The sequence below is a fragment of the Gracilinanus agilis genome, chromosome 4 (genome assembly GCF_016433145.1).
Source record: "Gracilinanus agilis isolate LMUSP501 chromosome 4, AgileGrace, whole genome shotgun sequence".
Classification (NCBI taxonomy): Eukaryota; Metazoa; Chordata; class Mammalia; order Didelphimorphia; family Didelphidae; genus Gracilinanus; species Gracilinanus agilis.
The window spans coordinates 424,412,758-424,425,251 of NC_058133.1; the positions used below are offsets into that span (position 1 = coordinate 424,412,758).

The following is a 12,494-nucleotide window of genomic DNA, read 5'->3' on the forward strand; positions in this document are numbered from 1 at the left end:
CCCCCCCTTTTTGTTTTTAAAAGCCTTATGAGTTCCCTCTCCCTTCTCCCCTCCCTTTTTTTCCCCCCCTCCCCACTCCCCTGCTCCCCTTGGTTTATCCCTTCTAACTTTCTCAGAAGGGTTAGATAAGAGTTTTATTTCCCAATGGATAGTTTAACTACTCTTCCCTCTCCGGGTTGATTACACTAAGAGTAAGGTTTGATTATTACCTCTTAATGCTCTCTTCCTCTCCTTCTTATATTAGTATTTGTCCCCTCTCCCTTCCATGCCCTCTTTGTGTGTAATAGAATATTCTATTTTCTTATTCGCTCAAGTTTCTCTTGGTATCCCCTGCTATTTACCCCCTCTTTCCCATCCCCCATGCCATCTTAGATTATTTAGTGTTCCACCCTCACCCTGTAAATTATTCTTCTGATTACTATAATAGTGAATATTATAATAGTGAATAGAGTTCACTACTGAGAATTAAACATAACATTTCTCTACATAGGAATACAGATAATTAGATCTCACTGAGGCCCTTAAAAAGGCAAATTTAAAAATTACAAGTTTTCTTTCTTTTCCCTCTGTAACTTATTTACCTTTTCAGGTTTCTCTCGATTTTTGTGGTTCGATATCAAACTTTCCATTCAGCCCTGGTCTTTTCTGTGCAAATACCTGGAATTCTTCAATTTTGTTGAATGCCCATACTTTCCCCTGGAAATATATAGTCAATTTTGATGGGTAGTTGATCCGTGGTTGCAGGCCCAGCTCTCTTGCCTTTCTGAATATTGTATTCCAAGCCTTACGGTCTTTTAGTGTGGAGGCTGCCAGATCCTGTGTGATCCTGATTGGTGCTCCTTGATATTTGAATTGTCTCTTTCTGGCTTCTTGTAAGATTTTTTCTTTTGCTTGAAAGCTTTTGAATTTGGCAATAATATTTCTAACCGATTTCTTCTCTGGGTCGAATATGGTGGGTGTTCTATGGATCCTTTCGATGTCTATATTGCCCTCTTGTTGTAGGACTTCAGGGCAATTTTGCTGAATAATTTCTTTTAGTACGGAGTCCAGGTTTCTATTAATTTCTGGGTTTTCTGGAAGACCAATTATTCTCAAATTGTCTCTTCTAGACCGGTTTTCTTGGTCTGTCACTCTCTCATTGAGATATTTCATATTTCCTTCTATTTTTTCAGTCTTTTGACTTTGTTTTATTTGTTCTTGTTGTCTTGAGAGATCATTGGTTTCTAATTGCTCGACTCTAGCCTTTAGGGACTGGTTATCGGCTATAATCTTTTGGTTTTCGGCTATAATCTTTTGGTATTCCTTTTCAATCTTGTCATTTCTGGTGTTCAATTTGCTTATCAGTTCATTTGATTTCTGAGCCTCACTTTCCAATTGCAAGATTCTACCTTTTAAACTGTTATTTTCTTGCCAGATCTCTTCCATTTTCCTCAGGATCTCAGTTTTGAACTCTTCCATAGGTTGTGAGGAGTTTTCCTTATTTGAGGAGGGTCCGGATGCTTGTTTGTTCTCCTCCTCTGTTTGCTCGGTTGTCTGGATTTTCTCTGTGTAAAAGCTGTCGAGTGTTAAAGACTTCTTCTTTTTGTTATTATTCTTTCTCTTCTGAACCTCCTGATGCTGATGCTGAGTAGCCATCATTAGCCCAGCAGCTTCTCAGCTTTATCCTCGGGCTCAGTGTCTGTTCCCAATCTATTGGCTCCTGAGGTCTGAATTCTGGTTTTTTCCAAGGTCAAGCCCCCTGGTGGGCCCTCTTGCTTGTTCCTCTGCTGGAGGTTTCTTTACAAGTCTCAGGGCGCTGCTTCTACAGTCGTATACCCGTCTGCACTGGTTCCCCACTTAGGCTTAGTTCTGCCTCCACCCACGCCTCTACTCAGCAGGCACTCTGCGCGCCCAGCGTCCTGCTCCGGCGCGCGCGCTCAGATTTCGCGTGCTTTTTTTGACTTAATGGGGTCCTAAGTCTTGCTGCTGTCAGGAACAGGTCCCGGAGCTGCTGATGACTCGATGGGTGCCCCAAACTTGCTCTATTTCTTTTTAGCTGGGTTCGGAGCTATAGGTGAGTGTGGAGGGGGTGGGGGTGGGGCGGTTGCTCAGCTCGCGATTGAGTGAGTGAGAGCCCTTTTTAGCTTGGAAATGTCTCGATTCCACGTACCTTCCACGCTGTGCCCTGTTGTGGGGTTCCTCCGTTCGTCTGGACTTGTTTTTATGTCCCCTTGAGGAGTTTTGTATGTTTCGGTCAGGAGAGGTTAAGAGCTGCTTCTTACTCTGCCGCCATCTTAACCCGGAAGCCTCCTATATTATTGCTTTTTGACAGAAATATAGAATAATATTGGTATTAGGCAACTAGATGATATAAGGATAGAGTGCTTAATCTAGAGGGACTTAAATGTTAATCTGCCACTCTTTTATCTATAAAATGGGAGTAAATATAACATTTAATTCATAGGGTCATTGTGAGGATCAAATGAGATGACATACATAAGGCTCTTTGCAAATTTCCAAACAGTATATACATGCTAGCTGTTTTTAAAAGAAATATTTAGCAATACAGCCATAGGACTCAGAGAAATTACATATATATATGTATATATATAAATGTATAAATTCTAGTAAATACATCTGGTAATGACATTGCTGTCATTTGCACATTTTTAGTCCTTTGAAGAGCTAACATGAAGGTCTGACCAGAACCTGGGGCTTCTGATACTTTTCCTTCCTTCCTTCTACCACACTTTTCTGCTTTTTATTCCTACTATTACAAATATGTATTTTTCCATAGGGAGACTGTCCTGCATAGAATAAGCAACTGCTGTAAGAGAAGTTCCAACGTGTCTTACAAATACACAAAGGTAATTTTCTAGACTACCATGACTATAACTTTAGATTCTAGATTTGGGTACCAGATTGCCATTTCTCTACTTTATCCATACTTTTATCTCTCTCACTCCCAATACTTGTTATCTTAAGTTCTACTTTTTGCTAAAAAGGAAAAATTCTACAAAATAGATCTTTGGTATATAGATCAGGACATGCATTTTTTGACTTTAGGGCTTCATGGAAGCCTTCTAGGTGTTTCTGATTTGGGCAGAAAAGTTGTGAAAATCCAGACAAGTTGTGAAAGGTGCTTTTTTTTCTTCCAAGTAATACATAAGACTTAGTTAATTGATAGCATGTCATGTTCTTGCTTTTTTAGTTCTGGGTCTGTTTTATTTTGACATTGCTGCAAAGCTTTAGGCCAAACTACCACAACTCGAACTTGTGCTGGTCACACGAAGCTACTCTGTTCCAGTCTTGAGTAGAAAGAGGTCAAGTGTTGCCAGCTGCCACTCTATCCTTCCAATTAATAATGACCAGAGCTAGAAGAGTAGCATAACTAACACTGGGGAATTGGCCTTAAGGAAGTGAATCTGACACCGAGAACACTTTATCCAGGGAGGTTTTAGGTTAGGGATAGTGAGGTTAAGGAGATTTAGAGGGGGAATGTTAGAATTGTAAACACGGTTTACATCATATATTCTTGCTTTGCTGCTGTTTTTGACAGGTAAACACAGAAGAGGAAGCCGATGAAAATGAAACAGAATGGCTTATGGAAGAGATTCAGCTGTCAGCTTCGAGACCTGGGAAGGAAGGGCAAGAAAATGGCCACATTACTACCAAGTCTGTGAAATCAGATGCCCTTACTTCCCTCCATGCAGATGATCAGGACAGTGAAGATGAAGTTCTGACCATTCCTGATGTGAAGATTCACTTAGCGAGGGGAACACGGCCAGGAGGAACAGATAAGGTTAGAAATCTACAAAGGAAGACATTCAAGCATGGCAATGATGACATAGTTGGTTTGCTTAAGGGAGAGAAGGAAAGAAAAGGAAAACCTAAGCCAGGACAGCAGAAAGCAATGGATTCTGCAAAACCCATGTCATTTCATGATGACAGTGATGAAGATCTGCTCCATGTCTAAAACTCCCTCTCGTGCCTACAAGAGAAAATTTATTAGTGGGACAGAAAAGCATCTCCAACCAAATATGAAGACTTCACAACTTGATGCTTCTATAATTTTTGCCTTTAACAAGAACTCATTCAAAAGGGAAGAAGTTTTTGTGCTGGTGACGGGGAGAAGGGAAATGAAGGCTCAGCTTATTCCTGTTTGTTTACAGGTGATGGGAAGTCATTGCCTAAGTTAGCCAGATAACATTGGTACTCTGATTCCAGGGTTCTGTCCATGTCTGCATTTATAAGCATAGCCATTAGAAGCTTATATTAGCTCTTATTTAGTACAAATATACTCCCAGAAGGCAGGGTTTGATTTAAATGAAGGGGAAAACAACCCTGACACTTTAGACCATTTAAGATACTTGATTATTAGCATTTTAATTCTCTCTCCCTCCCCCCTATTTATTGACGTTGACTACTCAGGTTTGCTGAAATAACAGTAACAATTTCTTCCTGCCGGCAGGGGGGTATTCTATTGATTCACCCATTGTAGGAGAAAGAAAAGGTGTTAATCTATATGCTAGGATGGTCTGAGGTAAAATTTTTGGACCTGGTGTATCATTTATCCCTTAGGTTGAAATATTCATTTATGGACTTTGGATTTTTTTTTAAGAAATAAACAAAATGCTCTTTAGTTTCTTGGGTGCTTCAAAAGGTTCACATTCTGTATATGGCTTTAGCCAAAAACAGCTGCTGCTCTTTGCATGTTATTCTTGGTCCTGGTCATATGAAGCAAATCTATCAGTATTTTGCTAGTCTTCTAGTGAACCCAAGCAACTGACCCAAAGATTGATTTCCTATGGAGTTGAGACTTGGTGCCATACCACAGAAAATAACCAGGTTTCTCAGGATTGTGGGTATAGGTCATCTCAGTATCACCTTCACTGTCTGTCTAATCCTATTTTTTAAAGAAAAAAAAAAGAACTTTGTAAACCATTGGACCTACAGAAGCCTTAATTTGCACAATGTGTATCTTTATGGAACTAATTGCATGAAAAATGATGGGCCAAAATCTTATCAGTAGCATCATACTTCAACTCATCCTCTATTTGGAGGTCATAATTATTACTTATAGTGTTGCTTCTATAGAATGGAAATAATGGCATTCTTCCTCTAGCTCTTAACTCCTTTCTGGAAGTGTTTGTTGAATTATCTTCAAGGGGATTAACCTGATATTGTAGAATTGTATATAGATATATGATATTCAAATTCTTAAAAACAAATAGAAAAAGCAAGGTCCCCTAGTTTGTACCTGGTTTGGCTGGCTTACTTGGTTTCAACATGAGTGTATTTTTAAAGATTGATTTCTCTCCCCATTTTCCAATAAAATTTACTGTAATATAAATAAAGTATTCTTCAATTTCAATAAAAGATAAATTATTAATTTGGTACTCCAGTTATTCCCCTCAGTGGAGAGAGAACTTGTAAAAATTTTTCTCTAAAGAAAAATGGCTTTAAGATTGTATTTTAAATGTAAAGTGTTCTGGTTGTTCTGACTCACGAGTCTTCGTTTTCTTGATGCTATTTTTTCTGTAGAAGGGTACTAAATCTTAACAGAACTTCCCTTCCCTTCTTTCATTTCCATATGATTTTTTATAGTTCCAAGATAACAGGTCTCTGTGTGTTTCTAATTTCCCCAAATAGTGACCTGGAAACCCAGAGAAATAACAATATAATGGAACTATATAGAATTTAATAGAAGCAATCATTAAAAATGAGTAACAATGATTTGAAGGAAAAGTTTCAAATGTAGGTTTCTTTTTTTTTGTCTAAGGAGGAGATTAATTTTAAATCAAGAGAAAGTATATCATCATTAAAGCAAAATGAATACAGAGTCAGTACTAAAAGTTGACTCGCCTAATGGATTTTATTTTGAGATTATGCTATTTTTGATTTTATAAGTCCTTAAAGGAGCTGTCATGCTAATTTGTAAGTTTGAGTATTACTAGGATAAGCTTAGAATAGTGTTATATATTCAAAATGTATGAAGAACTAGTAACTGGAAAATGATGGAGGAACTTGGGTAAAAATGTTACATTTTTCTCTTCTTCTCTATAGCCAACATTGGGGTAAATGCTTGAGATTGTATTTATGTTTGCATGATTACTTGAATTTTTTCCCCTTTATGTTTCAGGTAAGGGAAGAATATATATTTTATAATAAATATTAGATGTTTTAAATTTTATTTTCATAGATGCCTCCTGTTTTTATATCACATTTATTTCTCAATATGTCCCTGCCCCTTCCTGTTCATGCTCATTTTAAAATAAAGATTAGAAAAGAAGGAAAGAAAAAAAGTTCAGTAAAACAAATGAATACCAGACCAGATCACCAGATCTTTTCATATATTGACTTCTCTAAGTTCATCCTTTCTCCATTCTAGGTTCTTGTTATAGATTCTGAAACACTTATCATTTACTTTTCTGCAGAAGATTGGAATGCATTTTCTATACATTTCCACTGTACTGATTGATTGATTTCTTTCACAGTTAGCTAGTGAACTTATTTAATTTGCTTAGATAAGAGAATTTGAGTTTGATTTTATTGACTTAACTTTTAGAATCTCATAACATTCATATAATTAGATACCCCTGATATTTAAAATCAAGAGTAGTTATCAATGGCTTATTTCCTAAGGTCATTAAAGACAAAGGGAAAAAAGGACTCTGGGATGCTATCCTATTTTAGCTTTTAGGAATATTAACCTTAGTATAGAAACATTACTTGAATTAAGAATTTTAATGAACGTAGATCTAGACTGTTGCTTCTGGGTTTACAGTTAAGTAGTTTCTTCAAAGACTTAATAGAATTATTTTGATTTATTAAGAAATTTTCATATTTCTCCCCTGTTTTGATTTGTAAAAGGTTTGCTGCATCCTTAATTATAATGTTTACTGTTTTATTGTGGGCTCCCTTCCCCACAAAAGAAATTAGTGAAAATTATAATTTGCTGAAATTCACTTTTTTTTATTTTTTTTTAATTTTAAACCCTTAATTTCTGTGTATTGACTTATAGGTGGAAGAGTGGTAAGGGTAGGCAATGGGGGTCAAGTGACTTGCCCAGGGTCACACAGCTGGGAAGTGTCTGAGGCCGGATTTGAACCTAGGACCTCCCATCTCTAGGCCTGGCTCTCAATCCACTGAGCTACCCAGCTGCCCCCAGAAATTCACTTTTAATAAGACTTTTGAGGTAGTTTTTTTTTTGTTATGAAATTAGATTATTATTCATTTGTTATTTCTATAGAAATTGGGCTGCCAGAGAATTCTCCTGACTTGTTAGCCTCTTATCTCCTGGAACTTCTCTTTTTATGGCTATACTTGTACATAGCCAGTCAATGCTATGATTATGCAAACTGTTTTACCTCCTGAATACAAGACACAGATCCTATCTATAGCCAATATAAAACACAGAAATTATTTCACTTAGTTTGAGGTTTCTTGGCAGGGCACAGATGAAAGAACCAGAAACTCTGGTAATAGACAACTTCCCTTCTGGTGTTTTCTACTTCAGATGATGCCTAAAGATTCTAAGCCAGCAGTCTTAGTTTATGGCCTGAATCTTTGTGATGCCTTTTGAGGTTTTTCTTGGTTTGACATTTCCTTCACCAGCTCATTTTACAGATGAGAAAACTGAAGCAAAGTTAAGCGAGTTGCCTCAGGACACACAATTAGGAAGTGTCTGAGGCCAGATTTGAACCAAGTACCTCCTGTCACTAGGCCTGATTCTCAATCCACAGAGACACCCAACTGTCCCCTATGATGGGCTTTTAAAGAATATGAAACAGCCTTTTTGGTATCCTGATGGTAATAGATACTCACTGGAATTTATTTGGTGAAAGGTAACGTGGAAGATCACTTTGGCAGCTGAGCCGAGAATGGATAGGAGTAGGGAGGGACTTGAGAGAAGAAACCAACCAGAAGGCTATTGTTTAGTAAAGGTGTGAGTGAAAGGAAGGGAATGTGATATGAAGGGAGAAACACCCAGACTTGGCAACAGATTTGTAAATATAAAAGGAGAATCAAGGATGAAGCTGATATTGTGATAGTAGATGACTAGGAGGATTGTGCTTCATAGTAGTGGGAAAGGTTTGAGAGGGAAAGCTAATTAAACACACACACACACACACACACACACACACACACACACACACACACCCCCTTACCTTCTGACTTTAGACTCAATGCTAAGTATCATTTCCAAGGCAGAAGAGGTAAGGGCTAGGCAAATTTTTTAGGGGGCCCAGTGATGAGAAATGTCCTCAGGCATGGGTGGAGATGAAGGAGAGCAGCCCAGCCCTGCATCCCTCTGGCTCTCTGGGGTGATGGTGTACGTGCCCACACAGAGAGCTCTGAATGCCGCCTCTAACACATATGCCATAAGTTCCCACTATGGGCCTAAGCCATTGGTTTTTAATAACTTGTCCAGTAATACACAGCTAGGAAGTGTCTGAGGCCAGATTTGAAACCAGGACCTCCCATCTCCAGGTGGCTCTCTATCCACTGAGTCATTAGCTGCTCCTAAAAGCTAATGTTTTGAACATTTTGAGTTTGAAATGCAAAAGGGCATCTAGTCTGAGGTGTCCAAATATTTTTTGGTGGGATTAGAACTCAGAAAGGCTAGGACTATATAGATTTATGGATCAAGTTCATAAATGTGATCATTAAACTCATAACAGGGGATGAAATCACAATGTGGTAATAGAGGCACAAGAGAAGAGACTAAGGACAGGGCCTGAAGATTTAGCAAAGGAGATTAAGAAGGAACCATCAATAGATTGAAATATCAGTAGAGACCAGTGCCACAAAAATGTAGAGCAGATAGTAAACTCAGGAGAAGAGGGTGATTTACAGTGTCAAGCTACAGAGAGGTCAAGAATGATGAATATTAAATAAATACCATTAGGCTTGGCAATTAAGAGATGAGTGGTGATTTTGCAGAGGCCGGTTCAAGGGTAATGACTGAATTTGGCTTAAAAAAAAAACCACCTTGCCTTATCTATTAGAATCTATACCAAGTATTGGTTCCAAGACAGATGAGTAGTAAGGGCTAAACAATGAGGGCTAAGTGATTTACCCAGGGTCACACAGCTAGGAAGCATCTGAGGTCAAATTTGAACCCGCAACCTTTCATCTCCAGGCCTGACTATTCACCGAGTCATCTACCTTCCCCATATTAAACTCTTTAATAAGTGCTTGATGACTGAGTAGAAGAGAAAGTGTACCCAAGTTGAGAGCATTCCAGGGAGAAGAACAACATGATGATAGAAGCAGATTAGGGAAAGAACATATATAGTATGATAGGAATAAAACTGGCCATTGAAGGTTTGCATTTGATAATAAGAGTTTCAATGGAGACTTTGAGAAGAGGAAAAGAATATTTCTTACTTAGAAATGTTCACAACATCGGCTAACGTGTTGACTCACTTTTCTGCTTTACTATCTAGTTATTCTGTTCTCTCCCCCACCTCCCAGAATGTACTTAACTACTGGGAACCCTCATCTTCCTGAGTTCAAATCTGGGCTCAGATACCATGTGAGCCTGGGCATGTCCCTTAACCCTGTTTACCTCAGTTTTCCTCATCTGTCCAATGAGCTGAAGAAGGAAATGACAAACCACTCTAGTATCTTTTCCAAGTAGAGTCACAAAAAGTCAGATAGGACTGAAACACCTCAACGCAACCAACTTTCCATTAGTTCAACTTTGCAACTTTGGGAATAAGACCAAGAAATAAAGGGGTGTGTGTGTGTGTGTGTGTGTGTGTGTGTGTGTGTGTGTGTGTGTGTGTGTGTGTGTGTGTGTTGTGTGTGGCTTCGCTTTTGCAATTTGCTGATCTCTAATCAATAATCTGTCCAGGCAAATCCACATGCAAATAAATGGCAGCAAGTTGCTTAGTCTGCAGAGGTATGGTTGGGAAGGATGACTCTTTAAAATATTGTATCCTCGAATACAGCATCCTCTATAAGGGTTACAAATACAATGAATGAATCTTTACTTTCAATAAACTTACATACTGATGTAGGAGGCAAATACAATATAGTATATACAAAATAAATATAAAGAGATTAAAATAAATACAAAGTACCAAATAAAAGAGCAGCTACGAGGTGCAGCAGATAGAGCACTGGGCCAAGAATCCAAAGTTTGGTGGGGAGAGGGGTGAAGAGTTTTGAGTTGAAAATCTTGAGTTTGAGATGTCTCTGGGACAACCAATATGCAATGTCCAACAGACAATTAAAAAAAAAACAACCTTTAGAATCTATAGTATGTATTATTTACATGGCAGAATAGTGGCAAGGGCTAGGCAATTGGACATATGTGACTTGCACAGGGTCACATAACTAGGAAGTGTGAGTTCAGATTTGAACCCAGGATCTCCTGTCTTCAATCTACTGAGCCACCTAGCCGTGTTCTTCCCCTCCTTCCCCCCACCCAAAAGACCATTGGAGACTGGGGTTGGATATGTATCTGTGAATCATTTGCAAAGAGATGCTAATTAAACCCATGAGAGCTGATGAAGTCATAGAGAGAATGTAGAGAGGATCATAGGGGGTATAATTAAAAAAAACCAAACAAACCAGAAACCCTTACCTTCCATCTTATAATCACTACTGACTACAGACTGGTTCCAAGGCAGAAGAACAGTAAAGCCTAGGCAATGGGGGTTAAATGATTTGTCCGGGATCAGTCAGCTAGGAAGTGTCTGAGGCCAAATTTGAACTCGGGACCTCCCATCTCTAGGCCTGATTCTCTATCCACTGAGCCACCTAGAAGCCCCAGGGTTATAATATTAATGATGAATCAGGAAAGGAGCCTGAGCAGAAACAGTTAGACAGAAGAAGAACTAGGAGAAAGTGTAGTTTATGAGAAACTAGAGGAGAGTATTTAGGGATGTGGAGGCAACAAATCTAGGGTATTTTTTTTCTTTTCTTTTTGGAGTTTGAGAATGGGAGGAGAGAGAGAGTAATCCTATTAGGATGCAATATCAAGGTCTGATGATTGCCTTTTAAAAAAAAATAGGATGGGGAAAACATGGAAGAAGGAAACCAGTAGCTCTGGAGTAGTTGAAGGTTAGAAGGGTGAGATTAAGATTGTGATTTGTTGGAGAAGGAAGGACATAGGATTAAGGGCATTTGGACTATTTTGTTAGAAACTGGGGAAAGGGAGGAAATATTAGAAGGATGATGCCAAAGGGTTTTTTGAAAAGGAGAAAATTGAATTCATATTGACTTGTTTCAATTCTTTAAGCAAAGCAAGAAGCGAGGTTCTCAGCTTCAGGGAATGATAGTAGGGCAGGAAAGATAGGAGAGATTTGAAGAGAAGTTTTGGAGCAGATTCTGTGGGCAGTGAGATAGAGAATAAATTGGGAAGAGATAAAAGGATTGCATTTTTGCATGGAGGGGCCAGGTTGAAGTTGGGTAATATTCTAACTGTGAATGGAAAACTAATTGCTAAGACCTCGCTCTCTTTTCCCTGAGAAATGAATGTCCAGAAAAGGAGAGGGAAATGAAGATCTGATTGTTAGTCATAGTATATAAAAAGCAGGGCTCTTATAAACCTGAGCATCCGCACCTTCAAAACCCAGTTAAAAATGGCAAATGCTTAGCATTCCTGGTATTTATTTGCTTAGTCTGAAATGCTTTTGAAAGCATAGAATCATAGAGCTGGAAGGAAAGTCTAGTCCAGAGATCTAGCTAGAGGTCATCCAGACTAATTCATCATTTCACAGAAAAGGAAACCACGACCTAGATCCTGGTGTCTGAAAGAGCCACCTCTTGTCCAGAGTGAGATTGGAGTGCTCCAGTTCAAAAGGCTTGGGAAAAGGATGTCATGAAGAGCATAAATTGGAGTATATGGGGAAAGTGGGAACTTTTCCCTTTGGAATGCCAAGTGAGTAGGTGTCCTCTCCTGGCTCTCGGAAGGCAGCTGGTCACATGTAGCGGATACCTTCTCTTTCTCTGGCTTGCTTTTTATTAGTTAATAAATAATTATTAATTAAGATATACAGTCTCCAGAGAATTTTAGTCATAACACTCAAGTATCTCCTTTCCTTTCTAATTGCTATATATTTTTTTCCAAATTATTCAAAGGAGGGCTTGCTTGGCCCTATGAAGTCTATCTTTTCTCATTTTGGCAGGTAATATGTGGTTCCCTTTTATCTGATATGAATAGTTATACAAACAAGGACATATTCCTTCTTTTATAACATAACAATAAACATCCTATTTTGTTATTACAAATACATATACACTCCCTAAGTGATCAACAGCACATCTTCCTCTTTGTCTCATTTAACGAATAGAAGAATGATAGACAAACATAAACATCACTAGCTGAATGTTACACACACACACACACACACACACACACACACACACGCACAAATCCATCATCTACTGGTGCACTGATGCTCACTCTTAGTGAATAAATTGCAGTTTTTCCTGTGTCTGTCTCTCCTACAGGCTTATTGGTAGTGGTTAATCAGGACTCAAAGGAATCAATTAACCAA

The 12,494-nt window shown here is 38.5% G+C and overlaps 1 protein-coding gene across 1 annotated transcript in view; it reads left to right on the forward strand.

Annotated features, from left to right (window-relative positions):
* Positions 1-6,159, forward strand: part of IGF2R (insulin like growth factor 2 receptor) — a 174,651-nt gene extending 168,492 nt beyond the window's left edge. The window contains exons 47-48 of the mRNA XM_044671804.1: positions 2,777-2,846; positions 3,539-6,159. Of these exons, the coding sequence (XP_044527739.1) occupies positions 2,777-2,846; positions 3,539-3,955 (487 nt within the window). The 3' untranslated portion in view covers positions 3,956-6,159. The remainder of the gene's footprint in view (positions 1-2,776; positions 2,847-3,538) is intronic.
* Positions 6,160-12,494: the final 6,335 nt, after the last annotated feature.